This window comes from Electrophorus electricus, chromosome 23 (genome assembly GCF_041902795.1).
Source record: "Electrophorus electricus isolate QZ-2024a chromosome 23, ASM4190279v1, whole genome shotgun sequence".
NCBI lineage: Eukaryota > Metazoa > Chordata > Actinopteri > Gymnotiformes > Gymnotidae > Electrophorus > Electrophorus electricus.
The window spans coordinates 4,616,409-4,636,628 of NC_137519.1; the positions used below are offsets into that span (position 1 = coordinate 4,616,409).

The window sequence follows — 20,220 nt, forward strand, 5'->3', positions numbered from 1 at the left end:
ACACCAGTTGATCACACCTGACAGTATTTTTGTTTTATGAAGTTACTTATATGACCCTTCTCAGAACCCAAGGACGCTTTACCATCAACACACCGATTTTATCCCATACATCTAGTTAACCACATCTGTATGAAACGAAAACAAATGCACAAAAGTGTGTGATGTTCAGTTTATCAGCATTAAACGTTTACTGTTCTTAAACTCGACGAGAACCGCGGCTCCGTGGTTTCCACTGGTCTGAGAATAGAAACGGGCGACCATGTCAACCCTCGAGAACCCCAGCGAGTCAGTCAGACAGGAACCAGCCAAGCCATGCTCGCCTCGGATCACTTTAAAAGACACAAAAGCCCAACGTCCAGCTCGCGTTTATTCCGCATTTCGTTTCAGAAACAGTACGTTGCGTTCAAACTTGACTATTGACATTCACAAAGTTATAAACAAAAATACGCGGACATAACGTGACTTTTACATTATCGAAAATATGATTTGCTTAAGTAACTGCTACACTTATGTAGCAGTGAGAAATGAGAGTCGATGCCTTTTTTTTTTTTTTAACTAATACTCTCAAACAAGGTTATTATGCCCAACTCTAAATGAGAGGTTGGGCTGAAGAGCGAACATTACTTTAAAAGTATGACTTATCTACAACAACAACATCCACACCAAATGACAAAAACCAACAAGAAATAAGGGGTGTTGCAATTTGCAACACCTTCACCCTGCAGAACGACTGACTACATCTACGGATTTTCACACGCTTAGAAATGTAACTACGTTCGAAGTTCTTTACATCCTGTACCGGGCATTGGTGAAAATGCGAACACAACAGTAATGCGAGTAATAGTGAAAGAACTGTAGGTTTTACACTAATCAGCCATTACAACCTTCCACTGACAAACTAAGCGCTTTGGGTGAAATACTCGTAAAGACCGGAAGCAGCTGGTTTCTAAACTAATATACACATCAGGCATCAATAAATATTCCTCATTCTGCACATACATCACAATGTGAATCAGATCGAGCTTCTTTGTACAATTCACTTCAAACACTTAAGTGCACAACACACAAAACATGGTATGGAAGGTAGATGAGTTAATCCATTCGGATCTTCTGATTGGTCATTCTGTAGATGATGCTGTCATAGCCGGGGTCCATGTTCCACAGGTTGTAGGCGATGACGAGCACGGCTAAAGCCATGGCGATCACCAGCCAGAGGACGATGTTGAAGATGACGGCATAGTCAAAGTTGTACTTGTAGGCCCGGTTGTAGGGGCTTCCTGGGTTACTCTGCAACCAACAGGAGACAATTTTAGAACTTTTGATCATTTAGACCACTATTCTTTAGTATGAAACAGGAAGCATGTGACCAGTACGTGCTGGCGTGTCCCGGGCAGGAGGACAAATTTTTCTTCTTTGTGCTCGTTTGCTTTTTTTAAAACTGTCAGGTGTTCTTTTAATCATGTCTTTTGTAAAGCAACCTTTATTTCAAGAAAAGTGCTACATAAAAATGATTATTACTATTAAGTACTTCTGCAAAGCTGTATTTAAAAAAACAAATGAATGACAAATTCAGGTTCATAACCTACCTGCTTAACTCATTTTCAAATCAAACATCCTTCTCCCTGTACCAGTTGTTTTTTGTAACACTGACATATTCCTACATCAGCTCTGCTAATCGCACATCCGTTTACACTGGCTCAGCTTAGCGTGGGCGTAGTATGCACATCTATCCTGTTCCTGCATCTCTGGGGCGCTGTCCAATCCCCCCCACCCCCCAGTAGCTTATAAGGGATGTGGGCAGTGACCACAAACCAACTAAGGGACGAAGGGCCTCGATATGGCTTTCTATTCAGGCCATGCACACAAGGCTAAGCACAGGGTGGTTGAATTTCAGCCATAGGTCACCACCTCTGGCCCTGATGCACTACCGCAGGCCTGCTCCACCTACCCCTCTCAGCAAAGCGAACGTACTGAATCCCAGCCAGACTGCGTGGCTGTTGCGAGAGGGGCCACGATCAAGGTCACGCGTGCAGCAGCTCGCAGCCATGAGGAGACGGCTGGGTGTTGTCGGCTGGCTAGCTCTCTCTAGAACGCACTCAGAAACTAGAAGTAGTTCAGCGGCCTGTTGGGCAACTCTACAGGGCTTCTGTGGAGTTTGCCATAGCACACAGTTGTGGCAAGAGAAGCATACAGCTGTACTCCGCCTGCTCATAGGTTATACTGTGTTAAAGGTGGCAAACGTGTAAGCGAATTACAGCGAATTACAGCATTTACAATGTGGCCCTACCTGCTGTAGTGCAGGGGTGATAAAGTGTGACCACTGGCTGAGAGAAGGTTAGCACACGAGACCACATGGCTGGGAGGTGGAGGCACGCACGCGCGTGTGTGTGTGTGTGGGGGGGGCAATCTTCACTGATGGGTGGCTGTTGCTTCACAACCATGGCCGCTGGCCGAGAGAAGGTTAGCACGTGAGACCATGTGGCTGGGAGGTGGAGGTGTGTGTGTGTGTGTGCGCGTGTGTGGCAATGTTCACCCCGCGGTTGCTCTCCAGGATGGAGCGTGCCTTCCGGGTGAGCGGGGCCTCAAACGTCTTCACCGTCACCACCTCCACCACCGCATTGTTTCCATAGACACCAGACACGTCATCAGCAAACTAGGAAGAAGAGTGGCGATGGTCAGATTCATGAGAGCCTGATCCACCACCTGAGAGAGCTGATCCAGGGTCAGCTCCTTCCCCGTCTCCCGAATTGGATTCTTTGGAAAGTGAAAGGCAGGAACAGATCGCAGGCCAGCCCCGATTCTTGAAGGTTGGACATCAGCGACCTCTGGTGTTCACCTTCTGCAGTGCAGTGGCCAGGATCTTGGTGGAGTCCTGGAACTGGGAGGAGTCGGTGCCGTAGCGGCGGGCGAGCTCCTCCAGGCCGGCCAGCTCCAGGGAGAAGAGGTCAGGGGCCTGGTCTCTAGCCAAGTGCTTGTGCCTCAGCAACTGGGGAGGGAGGGGGAGAGAGAGAGAGAGAGAGAGAAAGAGAATGTGTTACATACAGACGTAAAGCTTAAAAACCACATACTAATAACCACATCTGATAACCCCAATGAATATAACTATGTGTTTAAATATTTCAGTAACACAGGAAACAGACACACAGGTCTGCTGGAACATGCCACTGGTGGCTGGTCTGGAGGTGTTAGAGCTTGGTGGAAAGCAGTGCAGTGTGAAGGGGGCTCAGGACTTACCAGTGCGCAGATGTCATGCAACACCTGAACCTCAGACAAGAAGAGCAGGTCAGCCTATGACAGAGAGGAGAAGACAGAATGCAGGGCCATGGGGAAAGAGAATTAGCACGAGTGCATTCTCTCTCTCACACACACACACACACACACACACACACACACGAGCTTAAAGGTAACCAGAAAAGTACACATCTGCACAAAGGCTAAGTGCAGGTCTGCATGCATTGCCTGCTCACTCATTCACTCTCTCAGCCACACACTCCCACTCTGTCTGTCTGTGTGAGACACACACACACACACACACACACACACACACACACACACACACACACACACACACACACACACACACACACCCTTCATAGCTCTATTAAAAATCACACAAGACTGTATTTGAGCTGTATTTATTTCCTCTGATTCATATAAATCCCCCTCATTATTAAATGGAAACTGAAATCTGAGGTTCTCTCAGTGCTCTCCAGGTTGGTTGGTGAGGGTTAAACTGCTCAGTATTTGTTTCATTGGGCGTTGTGGTTCAGAAGTACTTCCTCCTGTGTTTATACTGAACATCAACTGCCGCTAATCGAACGTAGTCAACGACACTGGGTTTGCATAGTCACTAAATCTTGTCGCTCTTGCAAGTCGAACCAAAAGGTGCAAAAGTGACAAAAAAAAATTAGGACAGTAAAGCCACAACCCCTTATTAGACACTAAAGCATGGTTAAGTTGTTAAACCATCGCTGCTTCATTCCCAGGCTACTGGCGGTGCTCTGTAGGCAACTATGCCAGACCGCACTGATGTTAAAGGAGGGGTAAAGTACAGCAACCTCACTGCTGGCCTTCACTTACATTTTGGGCGTTACAAACCTTCAAAAGCTGGTAACGTGACATGAAAATGTGTCAAAGTGCAGGACTGGCAGGCACAAATTGGCAATCAGCGAAAGCTGTCATTTTTGAGAAACTCGGTCCCTGAAATCATCCATTCCCAGTTAATTTAGTAGGGCCATAATTATAACAGGACAATTGAAAATGTTAAATTACTAGCTAGTTTAGTGGCTAATAAACATTAATCCAGCCCTTGACACCTGATCATGACGCCTGCTCTCCTCAGACATGACCAGTGTTTTGTCTTTGCTGCGCTGTAATTGAAGCCTTCACCTCTGAAAGCAAGAGAGAAGCCAGCAATCCGGAAGCTGAAAGAATGTGTTCCAGACCACATCCCAGAAACTGTGGCACTGCCAGATAAAGGAGTGCGAATGTAGCGAAGTTAAGCATCTGGCAACACACTGAGAAAGCACATCGCCTGGTGGGGCACATCAAAGATCTCCCACGACAAACCGCACAACCCGATATGTAAAACAAAGCAGGACTGACCAATAGCAGCGTGACAACTACAACTGACTCGCTCCTCCTTCCTTGCTTTTCAGTTTACGAGTAAATGCCTCTGAAATCTTTGGGCTGCATGGCCATCAGGCTGGAAACGCGCCCAAACAAAAAAAGCCAGCGCAGACTATGTGACTTTCCAGCGCTTATTTCCGCCTGCAGCTCGATCGTTCCCGCCAGTATGGGAAATGACTTGGCCGGGAAGCAAATCGTCTGGAGGCAGGCAAGCGGGAGGCTGACGAGCAGGGCGTCACCGGCCCTGGGCAGCTCCCATGGGCCAAGGGCGTCTGGGAAGCCAGCCAACGCTTTTACGCCTGATCTGACTCGGGGCACCAAGCGGTGCTCAAGGTCACACAGAACGTTCATGGAAGAGTGGCAGTCAAATCCGCACCCTGAACACAGATCTGGTCCAGGAGTTTACAATAACTGGTAGTTAGGGCACTGTTAAGAATAAGCGTGTGTGTGTGTGTGTAATATATATCACTGTTTAGACTTAGTAGAGGACATCCAGCATTAATCCCTCCAATATAGAAAGCACACATGCGGGTGTGTAACGTCACTGTTTCAGGGCTGAATGTGTGCAGCACTGAGGTGTGTGTGTGTGTGTGTGTGTGTGTGTGTGTGTGTGTGTGTGGCTGAGCAGAACGTGCTTGCAGACCAAACAGTATGTCCAAGGCTAATGCAAAACAGCTTTTTTTAAGGGGGGGGTATCCAGAGAGCCCAGTATTTATATTTGAATGCGCATTTGTTGAGACAGCAAAATTGTTTTTAGTTGTATTGGAATAAAAAGGCTGCTACATGTTGGAAGATGGGGTACAGCAAATGAGTGGTCAACTACACACTACTAACTATGGAGGTAACTAACTTGTAGATGATGGAGCTGACAAACTATGGAACTTTCTATCCACCTAACAGGCTAAGCACATCGCTCAATCCTTGTCGAGTGTAGATGAAATTCAAAACAAAATCACACAAAAACTAGACATGCTTCTAAACTGCTAAAGGTACAGGGTAAACTCCAGGGCTAACAGGCGATCGCTGGCCTCAACTCCTTCCAGTCAAACTCTGCCGAATCTGCGTTTTGCAAGTTGAAACAGTGGCACAATCATTGCTCAGATAGCTACAAATAGCACTCTGTTTCTCAATTTCTTTCAGCATGATGTCTGACTGTCATGCTAATGTAGGCTAATGTCTGGCTGCAATGACTCTGCTTCACATATTGCAGGTCCAAAAGGAAAATGCATGTAAGGTAAGTACGGTTAGCACAAAGAACCTCACAGTAATGAGGAACACCAGCTGCTTGCCTTTTTACTCTGTGTGTGTGTGTGTGTGTCCTCTTGGTGCTACAGCTCAGTGGGTGCAGCACTGATCCTTTCTTTTTGAGGCAGGGGGGGGGGGTCTTTAGTGTATAGTATGAGTGCACATGGTTGCAGTTCAGTGTGCAGTCTGTGCAACATTATTCTGTCATGTTGTGGACTGCACGACACTGTCTGTCTGTGTTTTACCTCATTGTTGCGGCTCAGGGAGCGCAGGGGCAGTGTGTGCAGCACTGATCCATCCTGTGACAGACGTGCTCGGATTTGCTGCAGAGTGACAGGCAAGTCCTCAAACACGGTGTTCGCCATGCCCATCATGTACAGCCTCTACACACACACAAATACAGATCATGCAGTTTATATCTTCACACAGGAATGGACATCTCCATCATGTCCACACGATGGCCAATAAAATTATTATTATTATTATTATTTATTTATTTTTTTTTAAACAGACTCGGCCCAACACTTAAGTGTTAATGCGTGTTATCTACATTTTGCATACCTAAACTGAATGAACTAGAAGTGTAGGATGAGTAGTATGTCTAACGCGCCACGATTAAGGGCCACTAAAAGGTACAAACACCAACACTGCATCACTGGAAAAAAACCAGAAAGAAACGCAAGCACATGTTCTCTTAAAGGAAGTGTCCAGTGAGAGGTGTGAAACATCCACATCACAAGTAGAGATGTGCTAGGCTCCACCCCTGCTGTGGTATCACCAACAAGCTTTGGAGAAAAGGTGAACAGATTTAGGCTGGTGTAACCAACAGAAAAAAGGGGAGGGGTGAGCGTGGGCCGTTTCCTTACCTCCTGGCTAGGGGCGAGCTGCAGGACCACTGGGGTGCTCTCGGCAAACAGTGTGTGGATGGTGTTGGCCACGCTGTCCAGGGTGAAGGGCACAGGCTGGGAGGGGCAACAGGCCAGTGTGAGGAACGGAGGGTGGGGCCAGACGAAGAGAAAAGAGAGAAGAAGAAAAAAAAAAAAAGAAAAAGGACAGATCAAACACAGGAAGTCAGCCTGCCAAACAGACAGCGGTGAAATATGGGAAGCTAACTTGCCAACTGAGACAACGGAAAAGCCCCGACTGTGCAAACTACGTGGGAACACTAAAAAACAAAAAAAAAAGAACGCAGGCCACGTGCTGAGCTCAGTCCAGCAGCAAGGCTAGCACCTGACCAAAGCCTTGCTCAACGCCTGGAAACTCCAAGTCCAGCGAAAGAGAAACATCTGCTTGCTTCTACTATCTGCTCCAGAAGGTTCCTCATTTAATTGCTTACTATGAAAAAAAAACAAAAAAAAAAACTTTACAACTGTCGTACAAACAGCTCCGTGGCCAGTGCAAAGAATGAGAAGCCTTCGTCTTTATTGCATAATGACCTAAAGTGTAAGTCACACTGTGGCTCACAGCATGCAGATGATCCGATTTCCTTATGCTCATTGTGGTAAACCAGTTTGGTAAAGTACCCAGAGCTAGAAGGCTCCTGTGGCAATGGTGAAATTAAAAGGCAGGAAGCACTTTTACCAACTGTGCATAACAACCTACAAAGTCGGATGACCTTATCTTATTTCGTTAGATCACCCAAGCACTGTTTCCCCCGGCTCCAAACACCTCTACATAACAGCGGTGGGTGGATGGGCAATAAGGAAACTCATCCGGGAGCTGGATATACTTATAAACATCGCAGCTAAAAGTGTGTGATCAGCGTGCGTCCCAAAGCCCGGCCCGCCCTGCTCACATTTTCCAGGGGGTAAGAGGAGGCGTTGGAGGGAAGATCCAAACTGCCGACGCCACGCACTGCGATCAGCACGTTGGCACGAGGACGCTGGAACAGGGAACCTGCTCCTAGGCCTGGCCAATCAAGATCCTACACACACACACACCCAAAATGGAATTCAAGCAATAACAAAGTTAAGTCTTTACTAGAACAATGAAACAGTACACAACTTTTCAGATTTAAATGTTTTAACATTTGAGTTACCTCCTGGACAGAAAACCCCATGGTCAGTGACACCAGATCTGGAACCTTCTCTCCCGAAAGGGGCCATTGGCCCTCCCTGAAGCGCACGTACTGCGGGCTGCGTAGCACCGTTAGGCGGTCTCCAGACACCCCTACAGCGCGCGCACGCACACACACACACACACACACACACACACAAAGATACATATGCGTCCGCACACACACGCCTGGTGGCCACGAGCGGAAGAGACCTTCACCGTTCCATTATTTAAACCCAGATCTATGCGCGCTGTAAACCTGGTAAACGGGTGATAAACACGTTACCCTATTTTGCACGACACGAGCTGGACAAATGAACCAGAGTTCTCGTTATAATAAGCAATAACACATGGGAAGAACAAACAGTCCCGGTAACCGGGTGAGCTGGTCCGAGTCTCCTCACACACAGCTGAAGACTCGTGAGCGATATCACATGACCCACGGTCGCTGTCGACATGGATGAGCAGGACGTTCAAATTAAACGTCAGCTTCGGAAACCTCGGCTCTTTTAAAGTGATTTATTTTCTGCGCCTTTATTTGTGCGTTAAGGTGATGAACAGCTCGACGGCCTGCGGCGGCTCAGCGCGACATTGCCGTCCTCGGCATCGCGTGATAGGTCCACAGCTCGCCAGCTACATTATCGCATCGATGTCGCTGTTAGCTTTATGCAGGGAATTTCGACACGTCAAAACCCCACGCTACCGAGTAGTAAAATGTCTAGTGTTTACCTGCCAATACATTCGCAAGAGCGGCAAACGTAACGAGAACAGACGGACGATGCATCATCGCAGGTTTGTCGGAGCTCTTCCACTTCCTCGCACCAAAAGTCACGTGACGGTTTTCACGCAGAACGTAATGACGTCAGACGGAGCCTGGCTTCTTCTTCGTGGCTTTGATCTTAACGGCGTTGTGTCATAAAGTGGAGAGGCATCGCCACCTACGGTTTCAATTGTTGCTAAGCAGTGGTCGCTCAGCAACTGCGAAAAAAAATGAATGTAGACCACAGTTGTGACCATAGGCCACAGTTTTGTGCGCACAAAGAGAATGAATGCCACCTGACGGTTTTGTTTGAGTGTTTTGTGATAGAGTTTATACGTTATTTAAAACAAACAAGGGTACATTCAGTAGATTGTTCATCTTCAAGATAATAGCGTGAGAAATGCGCTGGCACTTAAATGCTCGATTTTTTAAAGATAGATGTCCTTGAAAGCATTCGAGGATCTACTTTAATACATCAGTTACTGTCATTTTGACTTGGCTTGCACTATAACTTTTGACCACGTGGAGGAGCTCTTGTCACGTGACAGTGGATCCGCGGCGAAGCGAAACATCGCGCGAGCCACTTCGCGACCGGAGCTGTTCGCGCAGCGGGGATTACCCCTTTTCTACAGCACATCAAATAATAATTATATTATTATTTATTATTAGATATTTTCAGCCCAACACGATCAACAACGAATCTATCTGACCTCTCTAATTATCACGACTGCTCGTTTTACAGACGCGGGACGTGGTTCTAGGCCGGCCATGGGGTTACTGCTATCCAAATTAATTTTATTGACCTGTTATTGGACCTGTCAGCTGTCCGTGATGACAAAAAGGACGCAACAAGTCGATCAAACCTTATTTCTCAGCTCAGTTATACAGCTGCAGGTTTGTTTGTGTTGGTTGACGCTACTCAGGGTCTCAAACTCGGCGGGGTTTAGCGCTTGCTTTGCTCGCGCGCGCGCGGCTCAGCCGGTTCATAAAGTGAACTTTTAAAGTTGCATCAGCACGTGCTGGCCTGTTCTGTGCCGCAGGCTTTCTGAATTTCAGTTGGAGACCGCCGAGGTCGTCTGTGGTTTCACACACCACCCCAGAGTTTTGCAGCAGACCACACCTTCGTTTCTGGCTAGAGATTTTTTTTAATTATTATTTATTTATTTTTTAAACCTCTTTTAACTTTCACTAATGTTCACTAATATTTTTTTGGCACGAGGCAGGAGATTCTGGCTGTTCTCTGTAAACATCGTTGTTTCCTGTACGACAGATAGGATTAGCCATAATAGAAATTGACAGCATGGGACACGGCCGTTTCGACTTAAACTGAAACTTCGCCAGATGTGTTTCATTATTCGTGTGAAAAGCACTTGTCTCAACGCTTTGTGACCCCACAAGAAGTGTTTCTGACACGACTGCGTTTGGCGCATGCTCCCTGACATCAGAAAACGTGGCCAGGCGGTGTTTCTTTTTGACTAAACATTTATGCATTCGTAGATCTGGTCAAAGGAGAATGGAGTTCAGAGTGCGCATATATATATATATATATATATATATATATATATATATATATATATATATATATATATATGTGTGTGTGTGTGTGTGTGTGTGTGTGTGTGTGTGTGTGTGTGTGTGTGTGTGTGTGTGTGTGTGTGTGTGTGGGTGTATGTGTGTGTGTGGGGGGGGGTGTGTGTGTGAGTGTGTGTGAGTGTGTGTGTGTGTGTGTGTGTGTGTGTGTGTGTGTGTGTGTGTGTGTGTGACTAAAAATAGCTGCCCTAGATTATTACAGCATTGGGCTTTCTTCACAAAGTTCTCGTTGCTCTAATATTTCTCCCCTGTCAGGCTTATGCCAGCTCTTTCCCACCAATCCCTCACAATTCATTGCAAAATGTTGAAACTGCAACTTCCCTCAGTGTCAGCCATATTATGCAAGGCAGGCTCAGGCAGGACAGGTGAGGGGATGAGGAGCTAGCGCACCTGTGGACCTGGAAGTCTGGATTACGAAGCAAACTCTCCAGACGCAGAACACCCCGTAACAACGGCAAACGTATTAAACGTTGCGCTTCGGTGGCAAAGCAGGCCAGATGAGCTGAACAGAACACACAGCCTTTTTGGCTAGTTCCCAGCCAGCGCGGTCTGTCGTTGACGTGTGAGAAGGGATTTTGCGCCACATGGAACGCCTGCTATGAGACCCTGATGTCAAAATGACAAGTTTAGCTGCAGTAAATGGCTAAATGTCGCTGTTTAGCGAAGATTCCAATTTTCTTATATGCTGTTACCTAAATGTTGGTCATTTATCTTTTAAAATACAGGATAGCACAGTGATATGCTTGTCCTTAAGGTTTAGCAAAAATAATCAGGCCTACTAAGGAGTTTCACCCCTTAGGATGGTCTGTTAAGTTCCACAATGTTTGCAAACGGTCCTTAATAGGGTTTTTTTACCCGGACAGTCCGGCTTTCACTTTCATCTCCCTGTGTGTGTGTGTGTGGGGGGGGGGGGGGGGGGGGGGGGTCATGAACAAGCAATACAATCACACGTGTAAGTTTGTTTGGTCACTCCTAGTTAGGGAAGTTTCCCACAGACAATTTTAGGTGTTTTGATTAAAAGACGGAAACATCAGCGTTCTATACATGACATAGACGGAAGCCTCATTAATGATAAGTCTAACGGCGTGTCCGGTTTTGGCTTCTTGGAAATGTGGCAACCCAAGTCCTTATGACAAGGTCAGAAGAGAAAATACTGGTATGCCAGAATAGCGCAACAACAAGAAAAAAAGATGGCCTGGCAAATCTGGTCCCACCCTGCAAGTTCTGACTAGCCTCGATATGACGTCAGCAAATCTTTCTGAATGCTATATTTACTACATTTACTATTCGCTGTCGTTTGTACGATTTTCTTACAGTAACTGTCAAGAAGCGGGGCCTCTATTTTAATTAATATATATGCAATAGCCTTGCTTATAAAGACAACCGACCTTAGTATAAACCTGCCTGTTGCGCGAGGACACCCTCAACGTATGGTTCCCTTAAAAACATGCCAAAATTCGCCGATTTCTGTCCAAATTAAACACAGATCCAGGGAAAGCTGCAATGACACATTAAACATGCTAATTGCACAAGGCTTTCAGATAGTGGCGATCTTCTTTTTTTCTGTGGGATATTGAAAAGTACGGAGAGGGGCATCTTAGCGGATCCAGGCAGACTTGTGAATTACACTGGCTACTGATCCAAGACCCCAGAGACTACTCTGAAATTTCCTTATTACTAATGGATTCAAGAAGTGTGAATTACCGAGGACGTGTTATGTAAAAAAGAGCAAGACATTTTTGGTGGAAAGGATATCTCAAAAGTTCTTCAACGTGTAGCTTTGCTTAAATTCCAGGGGAAGCAATTGAGGGGAGTCTACGACAATAGTTCATAATGGTCTGCTTGTGGAAAAGATCCGTTATTTTCTAAAGTCAATTAGAAAGTTGTCGTTTGTAGCCTTTTTAAAATTCCATCATGTCTGGATTCACGCCGACAAGATGTAGAATCTGCACGCGAACCGGTGGCATTCTCGCCCGATTTTCACACATTCCAGTGGGTAATTTAATAGCAGACAGTTAGACGGACCTAGCAACCCGCCGGTCGCGAAAACGGAGAGAGGGGGTGGAAGAGGGAGAGAGAGTGAGAGAGGGGAGAGGTAGAAGGAGAGACAGCGGGGCGGTGGCGGGGGCTGGGGGAGGACATAGCCATTTTCTTTATATGGCCACGGTGTGAGAAGGGAAGCTTTCTTTTAGCCTTCAAAGTTAATTATGAATAACCTATTTCCTCCCAACCTTATGACCAATCCGGCAGTAATTGAACAATTTTGGGCTATACCCAATCCCGGGCTTTTAAGGCAGCCGCCGCTGGGTGACCCTGCTCTCCCTGGCTGGCCGCGGCATTTTGGAATGATAGATCGCGCCTGCCAGTGGCAGTTTCGCGATGAGCGCGCATTAGCGCCGGCAGGCTACGCTCGCGCTGATGGACGACATTCAACAGCCTTTTCTTTCCTTTCGTCTCTTTTCTCCGCGGGAAACGCACACCACACCGCCCCCGGCGCGCAGCACAATGAGGAGTGGGAGGCGGCAGGGGTCAGGGAAAGGGGGAGGAGGGTTTGGGTTGGGGGGGGGGGGGGTCCTTGGCAAGATCAGATTAAGCTCCAAATCACCACACACGCTTGGCGTATTTATTTGCATTTTACTGAATGGAAGGACATCCACGTCAACAGAACCACGATCCACTGCAGCGCTGCGCCATTGCTCAGAGGAAACTGGGCTAAAAATAATGTAGCCTACAATGCTCTCGGTCGATGGACTTGCAAGGTTGAAGGAAAGACTTGATAACAGAGAGCTGGAGCGAGCGCTGATAGGTCTGGGCTATTTTGACTTAGCCTCTGAATAATCAGTGGCTAGCAAGCGGTTCGTTAAGGTCTTTAATGGAGCTGTAAGTACAGTTATGAGGGCGCATACTAGGCCTATAATAGTAGTACTTTTGAGTTATATAAGACACTATTCACTTTTGAATAAGTTGCAAAATGATTGGGTTTCTTTAGATGTGCACGCGTTAAATAAACGTGCTATTTGGCCTGATTATGTACAAGTCCGCCCCCCCCCGCCCCCCCCCAAAAAAAAGATCAGTTGACGAATTGGTGTGTGTATTATTTACATATGTATAAGACCACAGACTTTAAATTGGTGGTCCGTGATGTTGGTCACATTACTTCAACTATTTAGCGTATGTAATTTATCAGCAGTCATTCAAATGGGAGCACAATTATCTTAACGAAGAGTCGCGCTTTTGTCACGAGAAAAATAAATTCGTCGCAGCCTCTATCGTCCCCGTGTTTGCAAGTCTCCCGCTGTGCTTTGCGTCACACTACAACGCGAGCCTTTCCTTGCGAGAGAAATGTCAGCCGTTTCTCGGTGTTTACTGCCCGATCCCGGATCTCAGAGGGTTACACCCGCACTGTGCGGCGGTGTGACCTCGAGGTCGCCTCCCGGAGGATGCGCGTGGGGGAGGGCTGCCCGTCAGAAGCGGTGACCAATACATCCCCCGCCAGACCTCGAGCAATCCCATTTCCACTCTGAGCTCGCGCGATTATCCCGCTACCTCCGCTGCTCAGCGACAGATAAAACAAAACCCGCCGAGCGCACGGTGAAATGAGGCACATCGACATCGTGATCTTTAATTTTTTGTCACCTTTCACAGATTTAAACAAGATTCTGGAAGTCATGAAAATGAATTCCCATCTTATATTTATTGTTGTCGTTCTAAACCTATTTCGAAATTTTAAATCGAGAAATTGAGTTTCATGGAAATATCATATTTTGATGTATGTATAAGAGCCTGCGATACCCCAATCAATATTATTTCCAAAGTCACGAGTCTATTCTATAAAATATACACCCAGTTGTCGGGGTATATAGTTTGTGGTTTTCAGAAGCCTAGACTGCCGATTAATTTTGTTTACGGAGCCGTTTGCTGCGCTCAGCCAGATAGCTACCTCATTTGCGCTGCCTCTCCCTTCTCTCTCTCTCTCTCTCTCTCTCTCTCTCTCTCTCTCTCTCTCTCTCTCTCTCTCTCTCTCGCTCTCTCTCTCTCGCTCTCTCTCTCTCTCTCTCTCTCTCTCTCTCTCTCTCTCTCTCTCTCTCTCTCTCTCTCTCTCTCTCTTGTGTTGTATTTTACACGGGCGTCGAGCGGAGTGCACCCTACCGGGTTTATGGTAATTGCGGTTCCCCGACTGGCCTTCTGGGTAGAGTCTGCGAATCGGAGCCAGTCGCGCTCTCAGCTTTCATTCTCCGCGGCACGCTCGGAGACAGCAGTTGCATAGTTGACTCCGCTGTGCGCCCCGCGTCTGGATATCGCGTGTCGAAAGCCAGAACAAAGACACTCATTTGCAACGCGTATTCGCAGGACGCGAGAATGATCTGAAAGATGAGCGCGGCGAGTTCTACGATTTTGTTGGCGTGCTCTCCTTTTTGACGCGTAACAACGAACCCGCAGAGTTTCGCGGCGTGCTCGTCGTCTGCCCAGCACAACATGGCGCTGCGAGGCATTAGCAGACTGAATTAGTTTGTCCGCCGGAGTCCGGGGGATCCTCGCCACCTGTGCGCTTGCTCGACTCGCACCGAAGTCGTCCTCTCTCCGGACAAAAGAGAAGGTTACGCTTGGCTCTGACCGAAATCAGAAGATGTGCGTGTTCCACTCGTACTCGGCACAGCGTTCTGTGAGTGGATATTCAAAAAGTATCTGGATACTCTGAAGTTCCGTGGACTTTCCCCAGTAAAAGAAGGACCTACAATTTCGGTCTGACTCGAAACAGTCAGTCCGAGTTCAAAAATTCGTCGTGAACCCACGTTTAATTCCATTTAAGTCGGATATTTGCATGTCTGAGACAACTGTCGCGGTCTGTCCTTTGTGAGTTAAAATAAGGGGAAAACACTGTCTGTGCTGAACAGCCGTTGGATTTACCAAGCCTTTTCATTCTGGTAAGAACGCGTGAACTTTTAATTCTAACGTTTTAGTCCTTAATCTAGCCGTGTTTGTTCCGCTACGTTGTCCGCACGCAAATGCGTATGATCGAGCTCACTCGGCTGTCCTATGTGCGGTCTTTGGGAAGCTATAAGCAGTGTGTCCGTCTGAGACCGCGCCACGCTGTGGGTTTTAAACAATAAAACCTGATTATGGCTTTGCCACGCAAGAGCTTGGGGGACATAAACTTGGCTTCAGAAAGTTCGGGTTTAAGACACCCTTATCTGTGTGTTTTTCGAGGATGACTCGCGCGTACGCGTTGACGTCGTCGGAACTTTGTTGTGGACTATCCCGATGAGATATGGCTGATTATTTTCAGATTGTGTTTGAATGCTCGTATTTCCACGACTGCGGGGGTATTGTCAATAATGAGTGATTTCCCGTGTTACGGGACTTTCCTCGTCGCTGACCTTTTCGCCGGCCCCTCTGCAGACCCGCGCGCAGCGCATTCAAAGCGAAAACAAATCGTAGTTTTGTGGAACCTTTTGGTTTCTCAGAAATTCAGGTGTTCTGTTTTCATAACGCGAGTAATGGGCTCTTGCATGGGTCCAGGCTTAGTGGTCACCGTGTATACTTTTCCTCAGCGCATACAAGGCTATTGATTTCGAGCCTCGCCCTTTTATGACGGTAACCTACCTTGTGAATACGACTTTGCAGTTAACCGCTTTTGGAGGTCACCTCCATTTCATTTTCCAGGCGTTGTGCCTAGAAGTGGCAGTGCTCTGCACTTTCTTAAAGAAAGTACGCGGCATTCTTGACATAGTGGAGACGATTTGCAAGGCAGTTTATTCAGGAAGCGGCTAAGGGTTTTTTTTCTTCTTCTTTTCTCGCGCTTGGCCGCAGAAAGGCACGTGCGAGGGAGACGCGAATGAAGGCTGGCGGATCTTCCGTGTAACCGTCTCGCGCTGTGGAACGCTTTTACGGTTCCTCTTTTGTTAATGGAAAGCGAAATGAATATGGTTTAACGAGTCTCCCCTCCTCCGCTCCCAGTTCTAAAGTTGTTCACAGCTTGGCTCGCTCTGGAGCCGGGGGGCGGGCGGGGTGGGGTGGGGGTTACTTGGCCAGCGCGCACTAAAGCGACAGCCTTCGTCAGTTCGGCATGCATAATCTGTTTGTCTCGTGAAGCGAGTTTGCGGACAAACCGATCTCTTTGTCCCAGAAGTGGCGGTCATTTGTCCAGTTGCGCTACTTTTTTTTTTTCGTCAGTAAGCTCAAAACAGTTTTCTCAAATAATAGAAACAAAATGTTCATAAGAGTAATAATTAAAAAAATACATAAAACGCTGCTTTACTGTGGGTCTTTGAACCACTTTTTAATGTAGACGGCACCGACGTCATTAAATCCTCTAATAACAGACGGTGGTGACACGAGAATTCTCAGCCTGGGGCGAGAGACTCGGGAAAGCACAAAGTAGCTGCACTACGTGTAGGCAAAATGTGCTTTAGCGATGTCCTGCTTTTGACGAGAACACGACTCGCTAACCTAAATCGCTCTAAACCTCTAGCCGCAGATTCACAATAATCCTTTTTTTAAGTGTCTGTAACTCGTCGAGTCGAACAGAGCGCATTACGTTCCGGCGTGCCCCATTCTGCGTGATTAAGGCCGCGTGGACGGCATTAATCAAGCGTGTCACAGCGCATCCGAATGCAGCCTTCTGGAAAAAAAAATCCGCGCTGGCTGCGCGATCTCATCTCACGCAACGGCACTCGTGACTAGAGTAAACTACAGTAAATACCTCGTCATAACCTGTCTCATTTCTGTTGCCGGCGTCAAAGGTCAAGCCAAAAAAGTTGCACTTATCATCACTTCCACAGTCTTCCTGTGTAAAGTTAATTGACAGTTATTTTTTGCCAACCGGGTCGTGAACGCCCTGCCCCCAAAACACGGACACACACTCGCACTCACAAAATGGGCTACAAAGGCAGTGAAATCTGTAGATTGAGGCATTTTCGTGTCTTTTAAGCGTATGGTCATCCTGTGTCACAGATTAGGAGTGGGTGGCCTCTTGCAATTTATTGCTGTAGGAGTGAAATTTCATGTAATCGCGGGTCGTCAGCTAAGAAAATAGGGACATTTCTGCTGCCATCGATCGTTTATTTGGTCTACGCCCCCACCTCGCTCGCGGAGACCCCGCTATCCGGATTTGTTTATTTATAGCGCAGCCGGCTCAGTTTGAGCTCGTGCTTGCATGGTTTCCCCGCGACGCAGTCGGGCTCGCGCGCCGAAAAGTCTGCCTGCTGCCTAAAGACAGCATAGCCTACATTTCGATGTCACAGTAAGCTTTAATGCAAGAAAAGATACGTATTTGGATGTCATGCAAATGGTGCAACATGCATCATCGCGCAGACCAAAAAATCTGAACCTGTGATGCCACGTCATGGTGGAACTGAACTTGTGTTACAACTAGCAAAAATGTTTTCGCGCTTTATGTTCAGAAATATCCTTATTTACAACACTTTTGATCTCAAGCAGCAAATGGGTGTTTATATAAGCAGGGTGGATTTTCGAACCACACAATCTAAGCTAAGATTTGTTAGATTTTCTCATTTGATCCATATGTAAAACTAGTTATAATTACCATGTTCAGGTGAGTAACAGTCTTTTTGATTAAAAATGGATACGCTATGATTCCATATGCTGCATGCAGTTTTAATACGCAGCGCGCCTTTGTTGGTCAAGAAATAACGCGGCTCTTAAAAACGAGCACACCTGAACACCTGAAGCGCACTCACCTAATAAACAAGTGTTCGTCTGAAATCATCAGACCGGTTCTTTTTGATATGCGCCACCACTGTTCGGAAAAATACCACTTTATTTGGTTGGCACTTATATCGGGGCCTATTGTACTTTTATCAGATCCGCATTTTGTCCTTTTGTTTGAACTCAGAGGCTACAGATGTCATTAAGCTGGCCTTCGCATTTAAAGTAGGTCACATTTTCGTTTAAATCTTGTTGCTTAAGTCTGCCTTTTGTCTCAGCTGCCCACTTTATTTTTGTTCTGCCACCTCGGTCGCCTACACAATAGCGCGAGTGGAAATTCGTGTGAGAGCCGAAGAGGCGCGGCAGCGAGCTCGAGCCGCGCAGATCGGATTTCAGAGTTGGCTCCCGCCGGAGACGTCACGGTTTGATTGAAGTTTCTCTCGGTCCGAGCGTCCCGCGGGACGGCAGCGCTGAAACGGGAGAGCTCTTCTCCTCGCTTCACCGAGCTTTTGTACCGCAGCAGCACGGATCGCTGCGCTGTCTCGGAGCGACGCCTACACGCGCCTACACGTTGTCGTCCGTCCGTCCCCCCCCACCACCACCTACGAGCACGCGGCAACTGAGTGCGGAGATCATGGGAATCACGCGTGTCTACAGGTAGAGCTCAGGGGAAAGTTACGTAGACTATTGCTTCCTTTACCTTATCATCTATCGACTACCTTAAACCAGGCCGCGGTCATAAATAGCCTGAAATGTTCCCGCGGTTCCTCTAGCCCGTTCAAGGTCGCACGGGTCCGAGTGGTAACCGGGGGGGGGGGGGGGGGGGTAAGCACACCTCGGATCTCTTCTACACCCTGACGTGTTATTGCCTTTCCAGTTGGCTATCTTGAAAGGACTGACGCCGGTATAGTTGGTGACAAGTCAGATAGCTATCGCTTCCCCGTCGGAAGGTTGCTGGTGGAAAACCGGACTCGCTTCATATTAGGGAATCTGTTCTGTTGTAACAAGTATGGACTTATTGAACATTTCATTAAACAGCCGCAACTCCACGAGCGCGTTTTGTAAAATCGAATTTTCCCCTCTCGTAATAAAGTAGCCGTGCAGAACGTGCCCGCAGACCGAACACTATGTCCAAGGCTAATGCAAAACAGCTTTTTAAAGTGTGTGTGTGTGTGTGTGTGTGTGTGTGTGTGTGTGTGTGTAAAAGTGAAAACTAAATGTGAATGCGTATATATGTATGCCACATGCGAATGTTTATGTATGTATATATATATATATATATATATATATATATATATATATATATATATATATATATATATATATATATATATATATATATATTAGTGTAAGTATAGAATACTAACAACTTAACGATTTCTTTGTAACCATATACTTTGGACGTTGAGTTCAGCATCCCAGAGGAACCGATACGAATTACTGAAAGTCCGGCGCGCAACACATTCCACACAGCCCCCACAGCCATTCTTCCGAGAACCTCGTGCGCTGCGAAATGGTGGGTTGCGTGTGAGCTCTCGAGACAAGCGGAGGGTCTCGCGGACTCTCTCTCCGTGCGAGTGAATAACGACGTGAGTGGGGCCTTTGATACCGGGAACTTTCCTCCCCAACAAAGCAATTTCACCACCCCGTCTGAAGGCTCCCTCCCCCGTGTTCTTTGTGAGTGTTTCCTGATGTCGTGTTTTATGGTGTGATAATCAAATATCCAATTAGACGCGTAACCTTATATTAAGCAGGTTATCCACATATTAAAATATAAATAAACCCAAGAATCAATAGGTTCTACGTTTGCCCGCACGTGTCCGCATAAAACGCGGCACGGTGTTTATTCTCCCTGGTGCTTTTGTGCGATTTACAAACACGTTGGTTTACTAAAAGAAGTCAAATGCCTTGAAAGTGACCCTGTCTAGTCTCCAGCGTGCGTGGAGTTTGAGCTTGAACGTGCGCCGTTGTTCTTGGCATGCTCGCTCTCCGCTGTAACAAAGGTTCCGGGCGCGAGAGTGCCCCTGTCACTGAGGGTAATCGTTTATCCAGGCCGCTTTGTCCTTGGTGGCAGTAACCTCTTTTCCCCGAGACTGCTCCGAGTGCTGACCGAGTAGTTGCTCATTGATGGAAGCGCGTTATTAACAGACCACAGACAAGAACGTCCACCTGCTTATTCGACGTCGTTGTAGCCTAATCGCACGCGGCATGAACGGATCACTTTTCACAAAAAGTGACTTGCCGAGCATTTTTCCGCCCTGTGACATTTAACT

At 47.1% G+C, this 20,220-nt stretch overlaps 2 protein-coding genes across 4 annotated transcripts in view; one reads left to right on the forward strand and one right to left on the reverse strand.

Moving 5' to 3' along the window:
* Window positions 1-349: 349 nt before the first annotated feature.
* atp6ap2 (ATPase H+ transporting accessory protein 2) lies at window positions 350-8,790 on the reverse strand. Its single transcript, XM_035521003.2, has 9 exons — window positions 8,659-8,790; window positions 7,913-8,043; window positions 7,670-7,798; window positions 6,741-6,836; window positions 6,120-6,257; window positions 3,235-3,288; window positions 2,837-2,986; window positions 2,534-2,653; window positions 350-1,287 (listed from the first exon to the last, which is right to left on the reverse strand). Exons 1-9 carry the CDS (start codon window positions 8,714-8,716, stop codon window positions 1,093-1,095), a joined length of 1,071 nt encoding a protein of 356 aa, XP_035376896.1. The 5' UTR covers window positions 8,717-8,790; the 3' UTR covers window positions 350-1,092.
* Window positions 8,791-14,409: 5,619 nt separating this feature from the next.
* bcor (BCL6 corepressor) overlaps window positions 14,410-20,220 on the forward strand; it is a 40,440-nt gene continuing 34,629 nt past the window's right edge. For all 3 annotated transcript variants that reach the window (XM_035520837.2, XM_035520839.2, XM_035520838.2), the window contains exon 1: window positions 14,410-15,204. The gene's annotated coding sequence lies outside the window, so the exon portion shown is untranslated. The remainder of the gene's footprint in view (window positions 15,205-20,220) is intronic.

Bases quoted from the DNA above. Each gene is read 5' to 3' on its own strand.
- atp6ap2 (XM_035521003.2), bottom strand. From the start codon at position 8,716: ATGATGCATCGTCCGTCTGTTCTCGTTACGTTTGCCGCTCTTGCGAAT. The intron at 8,044-8,658 runs GTAAACACTAGA...CGCGCGCTGTAG, and splicing joins TCTTGCGAATGTATTGGCAG to GGGTGTCTGGAGACCGCCTA. The intron at 1,288-2,533 runs GTGAACATTGCC...TGTTGGTTGCAG, and splicing joins TCCTGGAGAGCAACCGCGGG to AGTAACCCAGGAAGCCCCTA.